Here is a 19,926-nt window from a genome sequence, read left to right as displayed (position 1 = left end):
AAGCTGTTTAGGCTCAGGACACAGGGCTCAGCTACCAGCTTTGCCACACATCCTTCTGCACAAACCTGGACAAAGATGAATGACTGACAAAACGTGAAGAGGCTTCCCTGTCTCCCAGATGCATCAGAGAGATCAGTCAGACTTCAGTCAACATACACCAAGAATCAAATATGCTCAAGTGAACAAGTGCCATTGGACAACAAGCCTAAAACAGCCTCCAAGTCAAGACTCCAGACTCTGACATTAAATCACCATTTTTAATTTTTTTTCTAAAATGTACTTTTTTATGAATTGCTGTTCCAATGCTTCCCCCTTAAAAAAAACCCCACACCGTGCCAAACTAGGTGCAAATCACCTGAAGTTAGTTTGTAACAAATAAAAAAAAACCCCACAAAACAAAGGCTGAAATGCTTTAGAATCACAACAATGTACAAAAAAAAAAAACCAAAAAAAAAAAAAAAGGAGGAAAATACAACCTGAAAGTGTTCAAAATTCAGAAAGACTCATCAAGTCCATTGCTTCAGCAAGGGGATGCTGCTGCGACCCCTGCCAGTGGGTCCTGGGCCACCAGCCTGCCTCCATGCCAAACAGGCTCCTCTCCCACTGCCAGCATCCAAGGAAGAGAGAATGCATTACCCTTTGAAGGTATCAATGGGGGAAACAACTCACAAGCAGCTCTGGGAGGTCACATCACATTCAGGAGGAATAGTTTCTAGCATGCCCCTAACCACCTGCAAGGTCTGTGTGAAAGAGCAGCCTGCTTCCTCCTTATTGTACTGATGCCTCAGAGATGCAGAACAGTGCTTTAAATCTGTGAGAGATTAAAGGGCTTAGTAAGGGCAGTAAACAGACAGTTAAGTAAACAGCCCAGCACTGGAACTCATCTTCACAGAGCGAGGTAGTGTGAATTTCACCCCAGTTTAAAATAGACAGGGGTAGTGGAAAGGCTGAAGGCTTCCATGTAAAGCAGTTCCTGGCCTAGAAACCTTCCTGTGCTCCCTTTGGGAATGAAAAGATCTGTGCTGATGGCTTCCTCACTCCCAGCCTGGCTTTGGTAGCCACACTTCAATGGGATTCACATGCTTGCTAGAGAAGCTCTCCCATGATCTGATTCAGTAGAGCAGCTTCCTCAAGGTTAAGCAGCAATGAACTGGCTGGGAGGGAGCAAAACGGCCACAGATATTTTGGTTTTTTCCTGCCCCTTTTGGTTAGTCCCTCTCTTTAAAAGTCCTTCTTGACAGGACCACAGCAGGGACACCCTGAAAACTCATAGGAGCTGCACAGTGTAACTTAGCCAGGTGCTGCTAACTGGGAGCTGTTCAAACAGGGCTTTTACTTGCCATCTGGGAAGGGACTGGCCCAGAACCCACTGAAAAAGGAGACACAGGCCCTTTTTGCTCCTCCTGTTGTCATTCCTGACTGAATGACATTAGATGGCGTGTTCTAGTGACGGCTGGAGACCAGCCCTTTGACTTTGGACATCTTCTTTGTGGGCTGCCTTTGTTCTGTGTGTGGAGGGCACTCTCGCTCTACCAGCTGCTGTTCCATCTCCTGTGCCGACGACGAGGCTGTAGCTTTTAATGTTTTCTTTATGTTTGTGACCTGGCCAAGAAGAGACAGTGAATCAGCACCTGCTTCTTCCTCCCCTCACAGCAGACACTCTGTTTGTTCATAAACATATTGGAAAACCCCTGGAGTATAAGAGTGGAGATTATAAAAGAGACTCTCCCAGCAGTAACATGCTCTCCATTTGAGTTTAATAAAGGTAATGTTTCATCCTCATTTAAAGACAGAGCTGACAGTATTTCCAGTCTGGAATAACTAGGGATTACTTTTTTCCTAAGAGACAGTGATACAATATTGTACCACCCTTCTATCTGGCTGGAGAGACCTACTACTGCCTTGGTGGAGAAGGAGCTACCCTACCATTCTGTCAGCCAGAAGCAGGAAGGGGAAAGGAGACCATGAAGGAAAAATTTACTCTCAGGACAGAACTCAAAAAGCAAAAATGCCATTTGGCCTACCTGACTACCTGAGACACAGGTATTTGCTCAGAAGCAGGAAAAGAAATGGGTTTTGTGGGAAGTGGCAGTAATGTTTCTGCTACTCTGGCTGAAAAGGAGAGATACAGCACTAAGCACCATCCTTGATTCCCTGGAACTCTGCAGGACTCACCACAAATACAGTGAGCAAACCTTCAAAAAACTCCCAAGGTTTGGGAGTCAGGTGTGCCAACTCCAAGCCAAAGGCATGTGGCAAACCAAAAGTGCTATGGATACGGATAAGGCCTCCAAGCAGGTGCAAACATAAACCCGCAGGGATGATAACCTCTGATGCAGCGCCTTGGGAGCCCATCCCCGCCTCCCCAGGGCCGGGGCCCAGGGTCAGGGCCGGAGCGCGGGCTCGTGCTGCCACCTAGCGGCGGGAGCGCGCAGGGCCGGCCGGACGCGGGGGAGCCGCCGCGGGCACCTCCTCCCGGAGCAATTCAGACTCCGGAGATTTTTAACTACACTTGCACGTTTTACAGAGAAGTGGCTTTTACCCCCTGCCTGCCTTGTACGAAGGGAATAGAGTTGCAATAAAGATTTGTGGTAAAATCATAGTTTTCCTAATGAATCAATACAGGAAACCACAATTAGTGCAGTCACCTCGCCTAAATTTATAAAAATTTATCAATAAAAGGTCCACCCTGCTGGATGCCTGATGTTTGTGGTCATACTAGCACTCAGAAGCAGATGTGTTTTCTTTCTAGCCCATGCCTGATTTGCATGATTGTCAGCCTTCTTCTGAGAGCCGTGACCATCAAGCAGGTGTTTATTATAGAGATTATTTCCTTCAACAAACAAACATTTATCCAACAGCATAGAGGCCTGAGATGACTCTGTACCCACCTCCATCTCTACCTGCTGCTGAGTTCGGTGGTGGTTCTCTTTGTACTGGTTGGCTCTAAGTACTTGCTGCTCAATTCCTAAAAGAACTGCTTCACAGCCATCACACCTGCAAGATACAAATGATGCCAAACAGTGTTTACAAATTCTCCCTGGAGCAGCTCAATCAGGCAATCTGAAAAGTCACGCTCATCTAAAAGTTTAAGAGATTATTAAATTTATACTTCCTGCTTAGAGTTGCAAAAAGCTGGCAAGAAAAAGCTTTGCTGTGTACTTGATGCATTTCTCAGCACTCTCTAGAGAGTCTGTGTTACCCTTACCATCAGAGAGTACCTGCAGGTTCAATGCACTTTCATTTTCCTTTTCAGAGAGAATTACAGCTTAAACAACACAGTATTCAAACACAAAATTTTAAATTATAGAAAAAAGTAATATTGATATAATCCTCCTGGCCTGTTAAGTGTTCAAATGACAAGAGCACTCAGCATGGAACTCAGAACTGGAAAAGACAAAAAGGGAATTGGCAGTGGGTTCACTGTTACCTTCCAAACAATGCTGCAAGGTCCTGGAAGCTGTCAGAGCCCTCCCACCATGATGGGACTGAGGGAGTTGGAGCAGAGAAGCAAAAAACCTGCCCCCACCACAGGACAGCATATTTGCCCAGCAGTTTAATTACTTTTTATGCACTCATTACCATAGCAACTAGGAAGCAATTCCCAGTCAGCTCAGGACCTGCAATGGGCTCCACAGTCTATGCAGGAATGTCTTTAGGTGGGAAGGGAATCCTACACAAAGATGAGAAACAGCTTCCTGGCAAAGGTACAAAGAGATAATGCCACAGTCCCACTACAGCTGCAGACAGGCTGCATTTGCAGGAGCAAAGACAAGACAAAGCCACCTGAAACTTCAAACTTGAAGAAACATCCCATCCAAAGAGCTGTGATTCTTGAGAATTTGCCCACATAGTTCTCAAAAGAGTGAAAAAGGCTGAAAAGTAACAGCTCTGCCCTCATTATTAAGTGCTGCAGCTCCCACCACAGAACCATGAGTCCAGTTTGGCACCTCGTTCTGCAGAGTCCTTGACTCATCACTGGGGCTCTGCCATGTAAAAGCTACAGTGAGAGCAGAAGCTCACAGTGTGGTAGAGTTTGGCTTGATACATAATACAAACTGAATCCCAGATGGGATCTTGGAAAACTTGCCCAACAGACTCCTCCTCCAGGTGCCTACTTATAGCATAAGACTCCTGATTAATGGAACATGGTGAAATTGAGCCAGCACTTGAAACTGTGAGGGGGAAAACAGGACAAGCTATGTACAAGGAATAAGGAGGGTGGAGAGACTGCCTCACCATTCCTGGAGTGTTTTGACAATGTTACTGATGTCCTTCTTCTGAATGTCTCTGCCAATACAAAAATCCACCTCTAACACCTGGTTTCGCTGATCCAACTTCCCCTGGATAATATCTGTGTAAACTGCTTCAATAATGAGATCTTCCAGCTCCCTCAGATTCCTCATATCCAGGTCCTTCAGCAACACAGAATAGGGAATGCACTAAAAACAGCAAGATCAAGAGTAAGTTAACAGTCCTAGAGCAAAATTAATGGCTAAGTCTCAAAAGGTTGAGACTCAAATGTTTATTGTATCCTACACTTTGACCTACAGGTGCAGCAGTGACTGATCATGGCAGAACAAATGCTTGCCAGCCTGTGAAATATTCTGACACAACTTTGGTAATTCCTGAAGCTTTGGTATAGTATAGCACATTCTAGAAGAAAAAAGGTAAATGGGATTGTAGAAGAAATTAAGAGTGTTGCATAATTTTCTCCAGAACAAAAAGTCAGTGTTTTAAAGAATCATTCTCCATCTCCAGCAGTGAAAAAAGCCATACAAAGTTCCCAGACTTTCCTCACCAATCTTCATGTCAGTTCAGACACCCCCACACTTCACCCATGGAAGTCCACTAAGTCAATATCCCAAATGCACAAGGAGAGAACACTGTACCCTACATGTGCCTTCACAGTACAGGATTTTTTTGTGAGTACCCATGCAGTCTGATACAACTTCAGTGCTCTGGAATGGATGCCATTTTCTAAAACAAAACCAAGAGACAACAGCTGTCAAACCCCACACGCTTTACCTTCATTCGGGAAGCCAGGCTCACGATCGTCAAGTGCTTCAGCTTGTTTTTCTGAGTCACTGTTAATTCAGGCAGGTTATCTTTGTTTGCTGTTAATGTCAAAAAGACAAGATTCAGGACTTCACTTTGAAAATTGCATAATCCAGGCTGCAGAACTCCAGGCTAGTTATGCTACACTACACCCTGAAATACTGAACACCTCCAGCTAATGTGGGTGCTGGCTGGTGAGCAGAACGTGCTGCTGCAGAAAAACTGGCACAAACAGGGAGAGAAGGGGAAAAGTTAAGAACAACTTGGCAATTCCATTCTTATCTGCTTCTTTAGTAATTCTGGTTCTGGAATTATAAGGTAATTCATAACTGGTGCCCTGCTGAAACAGTTGGTCAATGGCTTTGTTGCTACCAAGTAATTTTTGTTTCATTAACAAGCTGACAGAAAAAAATCTTCCCCCTTGCTGATGTGGTTGCAAATACAGCTGGTTTTATTTTTCTGAAGAGCTGCAGAATTTAAACTGCAAAGTACCAAGCTGAGGAAGAGAGCAGAAATCATTAATCTAGATGGCCACACTGTCATTGTATTATATCCATGTGCCTCATGAATATTTAAAAAGAGAAAGGAAACTGGCAGCCCTCCAAAGCCAAGAAACTCTTTAAAACATCTACTTTAATGGAAATTAGTGTTTCAGGGCCACTCAAGTTGTCCCATCCATCCCACCTCATCCAATGCTCTTCATTTTGACTGCTTTTCCCCCTTCCTCTTTCTTCACTAGAAAAGGAAGAATGAACTGTGCTGTCACACAGTGACACAAGAGCATGGACAGCAAGCACATCCTCTAATCAGTCACAGAATTCATGAGGCTCATGTTGCTCCACAGACACTGGAATTTCCAGTCCTTGCACTTATAGATGCCACTGCTCCTTACAGGAACTAGATAGCTCATCCACCACCCTGAGAAACAGCACTATGACAGAATTATTTGTCACACTCTGTAATGGTCTGGATGAGGCTGCTACCCACAAATGAAGCATTAAATTGTAGCAGAATGGAAGCATAAGCACTAGAGATAAAAGCACATTTCAACAGATACAAAGATGATTCACACATAGTCTTTCTAAAGCTGTATAAAAGTCATTATTTCAACTTGCATTCTAGCTAAGAAATTATTCACTTTGTTTCAGCAATGCCGTCACAGAATAAAAGGTTATCTCACAAACCATATAGGTTTTTATAAATAATGCAGAACAATTTTGTCTAAGTTTTCTGAGGTTTCCATAACTGGTGTTATCTAAATTTCCATAGAGATGTCTGAAATTTCCCTCTTCAGAGGTAAGTGGCCTGTGAACATCACTGAATTCTGCTGCAGATGAATTCAACCCAGCACTGCAGTCCCATCCAAAGCAGCAGCACCCCGGAGTCTCTAACCCCTCCTTTCATTTTTAGCAAGGAAAAAGCACACATGACCCAGACCCCCTACACACAATTCTCCTCCTAAGCAACTCCTGTTCCTGGATGCTTTCACCCAGCCACACCACACCAGGCATGTAAGGAAGCCAAGAATTGCCTCTGACAGTCCTAAAGGGCAGCCCAGTCCCAGCCTCAGCAAAGGGGCAGCAGTCTCTTACCCACATAGTCCCGGTAGGTTCCATATGCAAACAGGTTCAGCAGCTGGAAATAAGCAGCATTAGAGCCCTCAGCAAGCTGGATGGGGAGAAAAGAAACATCACATAAAATGGGCAACACAACCCTGAAAGGCACCTTCTCCAGAGAATGGCTGAAGTCTGCACAGGACTGAAGCAGAAAAGCAATTATAATCCCAAGATGGACCCTTCCCTCTTAAGGCCTCAAGAGCAGCAAATTTCAGGAGTTTCAGAGTCAAGGTGATCCAGCCATTTCTATGCACTGGAACTTAACTCCAGTTTGGACTGTCAATGCTTTGTGTGGCAACTTGGGAGGTAAAAGAAAAAAGCAAATCTTAACCCAGCTGACAACCTACAGGGCCACTCCTCTTATCAGGTGATAAGCAAGCAGGTGATGGTGATGGCTGGTGAGGATCTTGTGAAAGCTGGGACAGTTTACCTGCAGAGCCACCACAGCTTCAAGCAAAGCAAGCTGGGACACTGCACTGGAGTGCACTTGGAGGTAACAGCTCCTCTCTTGCTGCAAACACTTCACTGGAATAATGGCAGCACCAAGCAGTGATTTTTATTGATTGGGTTTTTAATACCATTACCTGCACACAAACCCAGGAAAAAGCCAGCAGTTGTCATTTGATACTGAATAACCATTGAGGTGCTTTTGTGCATATTTAAGGGCCTGTTTGGAAAGCCAAACTTGCTGTGCACTGTGTTACTCCAGCTGCAGAGACACTCAGCTTAGATTCCTTCATTGTAGAAGAGGCAGGGGCTGGCAAAGCACTCTCAGCAAGAGCTCTGGAACTTGCTTTCCACCTTGGTTTGCAATGGTTTGGATTTGGTTACCACCCAGGCCTGATACACTAGACATCTGTTCACAAAGACTTTTGGAGAGCACTGAAGTTCTGCTTTCCAGGACAGTAAAGAAGTAGAAAGGGATTTTTTCCTTGCTGCCAAAGTGCCTTCTTAAAACTCCTACTGTGCTGCTGCCAGGTTTTTGCTGTGCTAGCAATTGCCTTAAGGTAGCAAAGCTTTCTATAGGTATTCTTTAACACCTAACATATACAGGCAAAAGAAAGGTCAGTCTCTGATTCAAAAATATCTCTCAACCCAGGTAAATTGCAACAGGCCTTCCTGGCACAGAAATTTCACCCACAGGCTGCCTGTGGAAACTTCTGGAGATCCCTTATGCCAGTAGTGCAGAAGGGGAAATAGAATAAAAACTCAACTCTTACCTCTTTCACATTTGTTAACTCCAACAGCTCTCCAAAGACATAAACCCCAGGAGCTTCCAGCACTTGATTTATAAGAGCAGTCAGAGCTGAGCCACTTGTTCCTTTGGCTAGTAAAATGAACTGCTCTAGAAGATTGCAGGATGGCTTCTGTTCTCCTGCCATTCTAGGTTTTCAATCTGTCAGTAAAAGAACATAATATTAACACATCCTTTCTCCTCTGCTGGGCCCTGCCTGCCAGGGGATCAGGAGGAGCTCAGCACAGCAACATTTCAGCTGCCAGCCTTTTCTTCAGCATTCAGGGGGCAGGCCAAAACCCAGCAGGTTCAACTGCTGATTTAGCTGGGGAGCAAGGATGAGTCCTACAATTTCTAAGCAAAATTTCTGTCTGAGCAGTTCCCTAAAACTTATAACACAAGAGTTTAGATTTCATGCTGTTTTCAGACTTTTCCTTCTAGTGATGCTGCCAAACAATGCCAACTGTAAAGATGCTTATTGATACACTTGACTGACTTCCTCCTTCCTCATCCTCCAAAGCAGCAATGACCAGAACTCCCTGTGAGGGACTGATGCACTCTGCATGCCCACACACCCACCTCTTCCCTTGACTCTGCCTATTGATACAGTGTGAATTGCACAGAATTCCCATTGCTCCCGGAGCCCAAAAGGCAAAAACAACTGTGAGGGGCCTGTAAGCAGCTCCCCTGTCTGCACTGGGCAGTTCAAGTGTTTGGGGTTAACTGGGAAGCTTCAGTGACAAAAATTTGCTTTCTACAAAGGCTCTATTTAAGTCCCTGTAAAGAGAATCTTTGTCTTCTGCTGCTGCCTGACATTTCTGGTGTGCATGCTGTCTCCCAGCACCAACATGATGCTTTTGAAATGTAAACCACTATTTATTAACAAGTTCCACAAAATGAGCTGTTTGTTTACAAACAACCAAGACAAAACTTCCCAAGCATGTTATTCAGAGACCAAACAAAGGACTGAGCAGATAAGGGAGGTTTTGTGTTCTGTTTGTACGGGATAATTATCAAGCAGAGGGCACAACCTTGATGAAACCCAAACAGCAGAGAACCTGTCTGGCTCTGTGTGACCCACGTGGGCTGGGCCCACACCCACCCTTGTGGGGGCAGCACAGTCACACGGGGGCTTTGCTGTTCCACCAGGCCTAACCAAATTAAGGCTTGTGAAGGCATCACAGCTTCCTGTGTTAGTCAACTTCTAAAAATACACTTCACTTTGTTCTATTGCACCTGCAGGTACAAACGGTCTGAGCTTTAGAGGGCAGCCTTTAACACTCTCCACACTGAGACATCTCAGCCCCCCAAGTCTCTCTGGGGTTCTCTCCACCAGGGGCACACGTGCAGCCTGGCTGAACAGCACCTCAGCTCTGCCAGAAATCCCTGCACTACACAACAGTCAGTGTGCCTGCCTGACACATCAGCGTGCTCCCTCTGCTCACAGAGAGGACAATTTCCTCACGAGACAATATGGATTGACTGTGCTGGGAATGAGATTGAGATTTCACAGTTCTTTTGTCCTCCCTCATAGGCGATCAAACCACACGCTGGTGTGTGAGGTTACAAAAGACCGCCTGGCTGTATCCATGCCCTAGCAGGGAAGAGATGCCAATTCTCTGCCCCTTTCCAAATAAATGTTCAAACAACTGCGGTGCTATTGCAAGCTGTGTGCACACCCGTGTCACAGGGAACACCTCGCTGCTTCCAAAGCCCATTCAGCCCGGGGAGAAGTGACTGAAATACAGCACACTCTCCAACGTAGCCTGTCCAAAGGCTACAACAACCCAAGCAGAGGGACAAGCCGGGCTTCTCTCGCGGCCAGGCCTTTCTCAGGTAGCTCAAGGAGTTTCAGGGCGGGAAGCGGCCCGCAGACCCTGCAGCAGGAGGGCGGGGGTTTCCCGGCCCTGCCGTTCTCCAGACCCCTGGCAGAGCCCTCGGGCCCCACCGGGCCCCGCCGCAGGGTGTAATTTACCGGGGCTCCCCCACGGCCGCCCCTGTTCCCGGGAGGCCTCTCCCAGCCCCGGCATTACCTCTCCGCTCCCGGCCTCCCGTCCCGCCGCTCCCGGCGCCGAACCCGCCGCGCCTCAAGCCGCCATGATGGCGGCGCCGGTGTCCGCGCGCGGCTCCTTCCCCCCGGAACGCGCGGGCCGCGCCGAACGTTCCGGCCCATCCCGGCGGCCGCGAGCAGCGGGGACCGCGGCCCGGCATCCCCGGGGAACCGGGATGGGGACCGGGATGGCGGTGCCGGCACCGACACGGCCGTGCTCCAGCAGCCACGGAGCAAACTTCATGAGCTTATGCTGCAACAGCTGCTCCGCTGCGTCCCAGCAGCTGTTCCAGCATAAGCAATAAAATTCCTGCATCTCTTTTAGGGGACGCGAGGTCCTGTGGCAGCATCACAGGGGTTTGCACCCCAAAATAACCCGTGCAAGGGCTGCTGTTGTAAGGCCACTTCGCTACTAGAAGTGGGGCCATTATTAGATTGCATGGAACAGACTCCCCAGGGAAGTGATCACAGCCCAAGGAGTGTTTGGACAGCACCCTCAGGCACAACGTGGGATTCCTGGGGCTGTCCTGGGCAAGGACAGGAGTTGGGCTCGATGACCCTTGTGAGTCCCTTCCCACTCAGGATATTCTATGATTCTACCAGCTGAGCCTCTCAGGCCAGTCCTCCTGGGAAATGGCAAGAGATGGAGTGAAGATAGAACTGATTTTGAACTCCATAGAAAAATGGTCCATACAAATATAAACCAAAGGGCAGAGCTCTGGCTGTGACATGGGGGTGCAGGGAGGGAACTGGAAGGGTTAAGATCCTCCCCAGGGCATAAATCAGGAGCCAAAAGATGCTTGAAAGGGTATCACAATAAGGGTGGAAACAAAAGGGAACTGGGGATTGTTAACCTCCCCAAGGTTTGTAGGCTCATCCATGCCGTGTTGTGAACAAAATGTTAAAAATCCTTCAGCTGAGAGCAAAGTGCTTCTGGCTTTCAGTCAGCAAGTCCCTGAAGGTCATCAAATCATGGACCAGCATGGTCAGGAGGGGGGAACTTTCAAGGAATGAACATCAGAAACTATTAGGAAAACTGATGGGGCTTAGCCTGTGTCTCAGAGCCATCTCCAGCAGGTCCCTGGGGTCCCATCACCCAGCAGAGAAGGGGTGTCAGACAAGGGCAGAGATGCAGGTGTTGGAATGCTGTTGTGACACTCTGGGCTTCAGAGCAAATTGGATGTAAAAAACCAAGCCCTGCACAACAAGGGAACTCAGCCAGGGCTATAACAAGCCAGCCAGTAATTTACTTAAGCCACACTTAGCCCTCATCTGCACAGGGAGGGAGAATTACCTCTTTAATCACATCCTAACCAGGCCCATGGTTCATCCTGCAGACAGGCTGGGACAGTTGCCTTGGACAAGCAATGTGTGGCCTCCTTTTTCCCAACACTCACCACGGCTCGAATTCCAGGCTGAAACAGAAATGGAAATATATGATTGTGAGCTATTTTCCATGGATTCTGCAACCTTTTGCCAGAGCCTGAGGGTAAAAATCATCTGTTAGCCCCATGTAGGTCAGCCAGGAGTCCCTGTCCTGGTACCTCCCAACTGCTGCCAGCCAGCCTGGCTGACCTGGACTTTGGAGGACAGCATCAGCTAAGCTCAGCTTTTGGGGTGGATTTTTGTTTTTAAGAGGAAAAATATGTGGATGTCCAGCTGTCTCAGTCCCTTTTAAACAGCTATTGCAACCTCTTGCTCCACCCACGCAGCTCTGTGTGTGCCAGGAGATGTTAATCCATTTTATCTTTTAATGTTGGCATTATCTCTTGACTCACCCCACCTCTTCCCCTTGTGATACTGCAGTCCAGGTCCCTTTTAGGCAGCACACAATTCATTATTTCCCTGCACTGCCACAGTAATGTCCCCAAACAGTGGGGTCCTGGACCCCCAGAGTCTGAGGACACCTGAGCTCCCCAAGGAGAGGGCCAACAGTGAAAACACTTCTGTGTTTCTTGTATTTTCCCTTGTATTTCATTGCTCACCTTGTGGGCTTCCACAACCCTTCATCCCCATTCCCTGCAGCTGCCAGCACCCAACTCCAGAGCATGGTGAGGGGGAGCTCCCAGGCCCTGCTGAAAAGTTTCCAACCTCTCTTTATTTCCCAGGATGCAGGGACTGAGCTGCTTGCTGGACTCTTCTCTCAGCCAGGCAAGGAGTGATGTCTGGGTGGCTGCAGATGTGAAGTTGTACAACCTCTCCCATCAGGTGTGGGGAGGGATGAAGCCCCAGCTGGGGGTCTCTGAACTATCTCCCAGTTACTCTGCTCTGCAGAAACACCAAAGGAACTCCTTTACCTGCACCTTGAGAACAGCTGCTGCAGAAGCAGAGAGCAGGCTGGAGGCATCTTCTCACCTGCAGTGGTGGCTCAGAAGCTGCCACACCTGCCAGAGATGTGAAGGAAAGGTTTTCAGTTCCAAGTGGCACCAAAAGACAGAGGGATTTGCAGCAACTTTCTTGCAAGGAGGTTTTTAAGATGATGTGCTCAAGAGTGCTGTTTGTGTTAATGCAGCCCAAGGACTGTGAGAGATCCCAGGGTTTTGTCACCCTGAGTTGTGCTGCCACGTGTTCCACAGCTGCCTGGCCCTGCACTAGTGACAGGAGCCTCACACTTCAGCTGTGAGCTCTTCTGTGATGTTCAGGAGCTCCTGAATGAGAGCCCTGTGCCTCCCAGCACAGCAAGGTGACCTTGGGAATTCTGAGACTTGGCCAGGAAATGCAAAGGCTCCAACTTGAAACTCCACAAACATCCCTATCCGTGTGCTAGAGAAGCCCTTCAAAGCTGCAAGAGTTCCCTTCTATGAGATCCACTTGGTCTCTGGCTCCTTCATCTCTGAGGAACCTGAACAAAGACAGGATGGAGTTTCTTATGACTTCTGTAAACCAGCATGTCCCACTTCCACCTGGCAGGCTCATTTCCTACATACAACCAATTGTTTCTGCCTTTTCCAGGTCTGCTTTTGTCTTGCTTGCCTTTTCTCCTTGTCACTCTTTTCTCCTCAGTGATCTTTAGTCCCTCCTCTTTAGAAAGCATGCAATTCCACAGCCTAGCTAAAACCCAGGATGGACTCTTAACAAAATATAGACATATATTGGCACAGCTCACCCCTGGCACTCTGCCCAGACTCAAAATGACCCCTCCATACACTTAAACTGATAGTGGGAAATTGAGCATGGATCACATACATCAGGAAAAGAAATGCTGCCTATTTTTATTATTAAGATCTCTTGTCAGTGATGCTGGCAGTGGCCTTGCCCTTATGCATTAAATGGAGCCTTTATTAACACTCACAGTCTCCACTTTTGTACAGTGGTTGATTTGGAGGCAAGTGGAGCCATGAGTGAGTGCATTGATGGCACCCTGACTGTTCACTGGTCCTCGTTTGAGGACTGGGTTACAACTGCTGGCTTTATTTTATCCATGACTTAATGCTTTTATCAGTTGCACTCAGATTGTTAAGAGAGGGGTTAATTAGCTCAAGTTAAAGAGCAGACTGGCTCCTGAAATGCGCTAACAAATCTGAGACTTTCCCCTCCACAGTCAACTCTGCTACACAAACATAAAGGCTATAAAGATTATTAGAGGGCTGGAGCACCTCTCTGATGAGGAAAGGCTGAAAGAATTTGCATTGTTCAGCCTGGAGAAGGTTCCAGGGTGACATCATTCAGGCCTTTATGTACCTGAAGGGGTCCTACAAGAAAGCTGGAGAGGGACTTTTAAGAAGGCAATAGAGTTCTAGTGATAGAACAAGGGGCATGGCTTCAAAATGGTAGAAGGCAGATATAGGTTAGATATTCGGATGCAATTCTTTCCTGTGAGGATGCTGAGGCACTGACAGGTTGCCTGGCAAAGCTGTGGATGGCCCATCCCTGGATGTGTTCAAGGCCAGCCTGGATGGTCTTTAGTCCCTTTCAACTCCAACTGATCTGTGATTCAAATTTCTGCAGCACAAAGAAGGCTGCCTTTGTTCCAGGAGTAGCACACTATTTATCTTTAACCTGCTCCACAATGTTGGTGCTGTTGGCTCCGGCCTCGGGACACGCAGAACCTCAGAACGGCGAGGTCTGGGAGGGAGCTCTGGCGATCAGCCAGTCCAACCCCTGCCAAGGCAGGGTCACCTGGAGCAGATGACACAGAACTGGTCCAGGTGGGCTCTGAAGGTCTCCGGCAGAAGCCGCTCCGGGGCTGAGCACCCGGGTCCCCACATCACCCGAGCTCACGGGCGGAGCTCCGCGAGCAGCCCAGAGACGGAACCTCGGGACCCCCACTGCCCGGGAGAAGCGCCAGCCCAGCTCCAGCGGCTCGGGGCCGCTCGGCCGCCCCTGACGAGGCCCGGGGCGGCTTCTCACCCCCTCGACTGCTCCCCGCTGAGGCCTCCCGGCCCGGGGACAGCCCGCTCCCCCTGCCCGGTCATCCTGCGGCGCCTCCATCGCGGCCACGTCAGGCCCAACCGAAGAGTCTCAGCAACCGCTGCGCACCCACCCTTGAATGAGGGAGAGCGCTGTCTGATTGGTCAGTAGCGCTGTCATTCCTGCGCCAGAAGGCGGGGCGAGGAGGGGACGGCAGCGGCTGATTGGTCGGCGCGGCGGCGGGCGGCCGCTGGCGGCCGCTGGGGTTGGTTGCGCCGGGCAGTGGCGGGTGCGCGGGAGGGAGGGGCGGGGGGTCCTGAGGCTCCGCTGTCACCGCCGCGCTCCCGCCAGGCCCGGCCCAGCCCCGTCCGCCCGCCCGCGGCGCGGCAGGACCATGTCGGCCACGGACGAGCGGGCCAAGGAGATCCTCCGCGGCTTCAAGCTGTATCCTCCGTGCGGGGGCCGTGAGGCGGCGCGGGGGGCGCGGGGATCGCCGCCCCGCTGTGGCGAGGCCCCTGGGGCGGGAGGGGGGTTGCCATGGCGACGCGGGTCTCCGTGGCGTCCTTACCCCGGCGGTGGCGGGAGGGTCCCTCGGGGCTGGCACCGGCCCTGCGCCGGCCGGGGCGGGGGCACGGGGAGGGAGGCCCGTGACGCCGGGCCGGGGGTGAGGGGTCCCCGCGGGCAAAGCCCTCAGCCGGGTGGCGGCGACCACCGCCCCTGCGGCCCCTGCGCGGCGCTGGGAGCGGCTGGGCCGGGGGCGGCGGCCCGGGCAGCAGGAGCCCCCCGCCCGCAGCGAGGACAGCTTACAGAGGGCAGGTGAAGTAGCTCTGCGCCAGGAGGATCTGATCCCCTTCCCTCCGGCCTGCGCTTAAGCACCTCTGCTTGGAAAGGAAATACCTGGTGCTCAGGTCCAGGAGCTGCTAAACACCTTGTTCCTTGTCATACCGTGAGGTACTGGCACATGTCTTGGTCGTGCAGTGTCTTTTCTTGCTGACGTATTCTGCGTGTAAATGCCTTTCTGTGCAGCTCGTTTAAAAACTTTTCATGTTGTGGCTTTCCAAAAGCATTCTGATTTTATGCCTGTGGTACCTGGATGTGAAGTTAAAGCTGATGAAATGAGATAGATCTGAGCTCGGAAGAGAGGCGAGAGCCTTTGTGCACCAATTCCAACCCAGCATTTCAGCAAAGTAGAGAAAGACTCGACCTAAAGGCCCACGTTCAAACTAAGGGTGTGAGAAATAGTGTAGCTTTATTTTACATGTGGAATATTTTACTGAAGTAAATTCTTCTAAGCTTAGAAGGCAATTGCAAGCTTGCTGTCTTGCCCTTTAGACATCAGAATATTGTGAGTTGGTTTATATTTCTCTTTTTATAATAAAAAGGACAGAAGTGAAGGAAATATCCTCTTGATCAAAACCTATTATTTCTAAACAGGGTGGTGGGGCTTTTTGTTCTGTGAGATGTTCATAATCTCTATGCCAGCTGTAGCAGGATCTGATTTTCTAGGTTGGATTTAGACAGATAGCTTTTATCAAACTATAAGCAGATGTTTTTCTTAACTTTTTTATAGAATCATTGCAGTCTCCCCCAGCTGTTAGTACTGCATTTGGTTCCTTTGCCTCTGTGCTGGCACTATTGACAGTTCTTTGTATCTATGAAGATGTAGAATTTTAGCTGTCAAAACATAAATTAAAAACCTTTTGTGCTGGCAATTAGAAGAATAAGCTTCTGACAAGACCAGACTAAGCTGTTGGTAGAAGTGAGGAGTGCCTTGAAAGTTAAGCCTAGGGAGCAAACTCTTAAGTGCTTTTTGCATGTGTTTGTACATAGTCTTTATTGGATAGCAGAATTTACATAAAGGTCTTTGTCCAACTCTGAATGAAATAATACTTTTTGTTTTTTGCTTTTTGCTCTTTGAGAGGAAGGATGTCAGACAACAAACTATGATCTCAAGCAGCCATAGCATGGACAGAAATTTTATTAGAAGCACTCTGCAGTCTGTGTTGAAGTTCTCAAGTCTAGTCTTCCTTTTTTGTCCTTGCAAAAAAAAAAAAAAAATTAGTTTACTTCTGGCAGGACAGCTTAAGTCAAAATCTGGACCACACTTCTCCAAAAACATGCTAGAGTACCTTGATAGTTGCCACAGGGGCTGTGTAGTGCAAAGTCTGACAAACAGGAAAGTCTGGAGAAGCATTTCATAACTGAAAGTCTTAGCAAGTTGAAATAGTTGAGAAACATCCCTGTTGCCTTTAGTAAACCAGAAGAGAGGCTGAGCAGACATTCCTCATTTGTGAGGAAGCCTTGAGACACCACACCATCCCCACAGGAAACTGCTCATGCCCAGCTGTGACCACGCTCCCTGCAAGGGAGACATCAGCTCCATTTCCCTTCCCTGTCCAAGGGCAGGGTCTGTGCCAGGGACAGTTGCAGTTTAGAGATGCTTTATCTCCCAGCCACCCTATTGTACTCATTTCATTAGCAGAAAGGAAGAGGGAAATGTGTTCTGAAAAATTGTTCAGTTTATACTTTGAGCACCTGAAAACTTTCTCCTCTGCTCCCACACGGGAGGGAGTTGAGCTCCACCACCTTAAGCACATCTGCAACCTTGGCACTTCAAACTGAACTTGCTTTTAGCACAAGAGAGGAGCCTGGCATTGCCCCCAGGGGCAGTGTGCAAGGGATTCCTTGGGAGGCAGGAGCACTTGCTAGGGCCAGAAGCATCACTGAGGAAGCAGGCTTCCAAAATAATCCCTGATTTTAACACAACAGCAGACACTCTAGCTGGAAGTCCAGTTCACATTGAGTAATCAGAGTTTCCTCTAATAATTGTGTTTACTTGTGGTTCCTGAAAAGGAGTTAATTACAAGCTTTCCAACTCATTGGGGCATGCTGGATGATTGGGGCATGTGGAAATTAAATTATAGCCTCAATCCACCCTCTAATTTCAATTGAAAGATAGGTTTTCCTTCCTCTATGACACCAGTGCAGAAACATGTTGTGACTAATGTCCCAAAATCCAAGCCAGGAACATTTATTCCCTCTTCTCATGGATTTTACTATTTTAAAAATATTAAAACCAAGGGAAATATATTTGATGCTTGCAGGAAAATGAGAATATTATACGTTATTGGACTTATCCTAAGAATTTTTGTGGCACCAGTGAATATTGAACATTAACAGTCCAATAAATATGCGGCAGAAAAATTTTGAAAGCAGACAACAAACAGAGCTTGTCACTTGTTCAGGGACAATATTTGCTAACAGAGCTTGTAAGTGTATTTATCAACAAACTGCTCTGAAGGCACTGCTGTTCTGAACAGCAGTTGTTACACCCAACACAATAGCTACAGGTAGTTTAGTGCTGTGAAAATGCACTTGTTTGGCTACAAGCAGCATCAGTCCAGTTGGTGACTGAAGATCCATTTGTGAGAAGTATTAGCCAAGTCTTATTTCTGCAAGTATTTATGCCCCTCTGGTCCTGTGATCTCAAATGTATGACATTCAATTATGCCTTTTTTTTTTTTTCCCTGGAAGATGGGAGAGTTACTCTGTCAAGCTACAGAAGGGCATTTTACTTGGCCCTCAGTCAGCCTTTCAACACATTCTTCAGATCTTGTTCTGTCATTTTATCTTCAGTGTGTACTATTAAATGCATGCATTTAGCATCCTTTATCAAAAGAAAGTAACACCAGTGATGTACTTCCCCAGCAGTTAAAGTTCAGGATTGTTTTATTTTGATGGCTCCCCTTTAACCCTTTGTGGGTTGCCTCTTTACCTTTGTTCTGAGATCAACTAGCACAGAATTATTTTTTCAAAATGTGCTAATGTGCTAGAATAAGGACCCTGTAGATAGTTAGTTACCCTGTTTAGTTTGGTTTGGTTTGCCAGCATTTGGAAAGCATCCATGCTGTAGATTAGAAATGTCCAGTCATGGTTTGCAGCAGCCGATTCACATCCAGCTCTTGAGGGACCTCAGTCCAACTTCTTGAAGCAGTTCTTTCTGTGAGGTTTCAGTCAGCAGAAAGGAGGAGAAAACCCCAATGAGTTGGTTGATTCTCACAGGATGGTTAAAGTGCCATGTCTTGCCTCTCCACACAGGAGTAAGGACATCTTTCTATCTTAAATCTTACAAGTCAAACAAGATACCACCTTTTATTTGCTAATGTACAGAGAAGTCTTATCAAAATCTCTGTAGGATTAATTGTCCTGTAGCTGGTTATCAGTTTAGGATAAGTTTTTCCATGAACTTCATTTTAAGGCTGTGTAGTGGCCTGTTCTTCTGAAGTCTCCTGAAACAAGGCAATACAGTGAACATAAGAAGAGAACATTAACTGACAGTATTAACTCCAGAACAATTACAGAGTTATGAAACTGAGTTTGTGGTCAGTGTAAATATACACCTGTAGCTCAAGCACTCCAAACTTGCAGGCAAAACTCTCATGTCAAAGCCTGGCCTACTTTCCTACAGTCCTCAAGTTCCCTGTGCAGCATCTTCCCAGCTCCCAGAGCTTTTTCCAGCTTTATTCTCACCATTGTTTTTCTGCCTAGGAAGTCTTTCTCTTTGAAAGATGGGTAGAGCTGTAGTGAAAATACAGTTACACCAGAATCACTAGGAATATCTATGAGCTTTTATATTATTCTGCAGACAGGGAAACTTCCAACTTCATCCTGGTCTGCTGTACACACAGGAACTGAAGTTAATGACAGTCTTGTCCATCAATTCCTAGAATAGTCACTGTTCACTGAATAGTTTGATGCAGCATTCCAAAGTTGAGCAATCTAATTAGAAGCAACATTGAAATAAGTTTCCAGTTTCATTGTTTTGCTGGTAGGTGTTAGGCAGGTTATTCATTTGAAATTCTTACCTGCTGCTGTGTTTACAAAACTAACAAGGGAGCAGCTTTAATTGGCTTAAAGATTCCCTTTGGTTTTGAGGTTTCCTTTGTGCTTCCTCAATTCTCACTCTGTATAAATTCCTTGCATTGGAATAGAAAGACAAACCATCAATTTCATGGGTTAAAAGGAGACACTGGCCAGCCAGAGATGGAGCAGGAGTTGCCAGAAGCTGGGACATGTACTTTGTGGAGACCCAAAGCAGAACTCACATGTAGCTTGCTCTAATGCAATTTTAAAACACCCTGGAAACCATGAGTTTGTTCTCTCTCATCCATATTTCTGGTTTTTTGAACCCTCTTACTTTCTACAGAACTTAAAGTACTTTACAAGCAAGAGTTGTCCACATTCCCAGTTAGTCTGACTGGAACAAATTCCCACCCTGGCAGCATTGAGAGATCTTTGTTTCAGAGACCAGAGCTTCACCCAGAAGCTTTAGGCTGGTTGTAGTTGGTAGTTGAATGTCATGGTAGCCAAGGTACCTTTATCATATCAGAATTATTTCCAGCATTTGCAGAAGTTCTGCACTATGCAATGATCTCTAATTCTGGCATGCTAGACACAGAGTCATCATGTTTCTTATGACTGAGTCATGAGGCACATCTGCAAATAAAGCAAGAGCAATTTTACCAGGTTTGGTTTTGCCTGATTCCTGAGTGAACACCAAAAACTTCATGTCCTCCCCTTGTTAACTCTCATTGAAAAAAGTGTAAATATTTAACTGT

The 19,926-nt window shown here is 47.3% G+C and overlaps 2 protein-coding genes across 3 annotated transcripts in view; one reads left to right on the top strand and one right to left on the bottom strand.

Annotated features, from left to right (window-relative positions):
• Positions 1-243: 243 nt before the first annotated feature.
• COPS7B (COP9 signalosome subunit 7B) lies at positions 244-11,380 on the bottom strand. Of its 2 annotated transcripts, none has more exons than XM_063167116.1 (7): positions 11,253-11,380; positions 7,895-8,070; positions 6,651-6,726; positions 5,029-5,117; positions 4,240-4,442; positions 2,892-2,997; positions 244-1,602 (listed from the first exon to the last, which is right to left on the bottom strand). In XM_063167116.1, exons 2-7 carry the CDS (start codon positions 8,054-8,056, stop codon positions 1,444-1,446), a joined length of 795 nt encoding a protein of 264 aa, XP_063023186.1. In that variant the 5' UTR covers positions 8,057-8,070; positions 11,253-11,380; the 3' UTR covers positions 244-1,443. The 2 variants fall into 2 exon arrangements, with proteins under 2 accessions (XP_063023186.1, XP_063023187.1); XM_063167117.1 differs by lacking the exon at positions 11,253-11,380 and adding an exon at positions 9,942-10,005.
• A 3,250-nt stretch (positions 11,381-14,630) lies between these two features.
• The window catches only part of PDE6D (phosphodiesterase 6D), a 34,591-nt gene continuing 29,295 nt past the window's right edge, over positions 14,631-19,926 (top strand). The window contains exon 1 of the mRNA XM_063167115.1: positions 14,631-14,752. Within this exon, the coding sequence (XP_063023185.1) occupies positions 14,703-14,752 (50 nt within the window). The 5' untranslated portion in view covers positions 14,631-14,702. The remainder of the gene's footprint in view (positions 14,753-19,926) is intronic.

The sequence above is a fragment of the Melospiza melodia genome, chromosome 12 (genome assembly GCF_035770615.1).
Source record: "Melospiza melodia melodia isolate bMelMel2 chromosome 12, bMelMel2.pri, whole genome shotgun sequence".
In the NCBI taxonomy this organism is placed as follows: Eukaryota; Metazoa; Chordata; class Aves; order Passeriformes; family Passerellidae; genus Melospiza; species Melospiza melodia.
The sequence above is the reverse complement of the archived record's forward strand: the minus strand, read 5'-3'. Positions and strand labels throughout refer to the sequence as shown.

What these genes read in the sequence shown, in the direction of transcription:
- COPS7B (XM_063167116.1), bottom strand. Translation starts at nt 8,056, where the DNA reads ATGGCAGGAGAACAGAAGCCATCCTGCAATCTTCTAGAGCAGTTCATT. An exon ending in AGTTAACAAATGTGAAAGAG is followed by an intron (nt 6,727 to 7,894) that starts GTAAGAGTTGAG and finishes CTCCCCATCCAG; the next exon opens with CTTGCTGAGGGCTCTAATGC. An exon ending in GCCTGGCTTCCCGAATGAAG is followed by an intron (nt 4,443 to 5,028) that starts GTAAAGCGTGTG and finishes TGCTGTTTTTAG; the next exon opens with TGCATTCCCTATTCTGTGTT.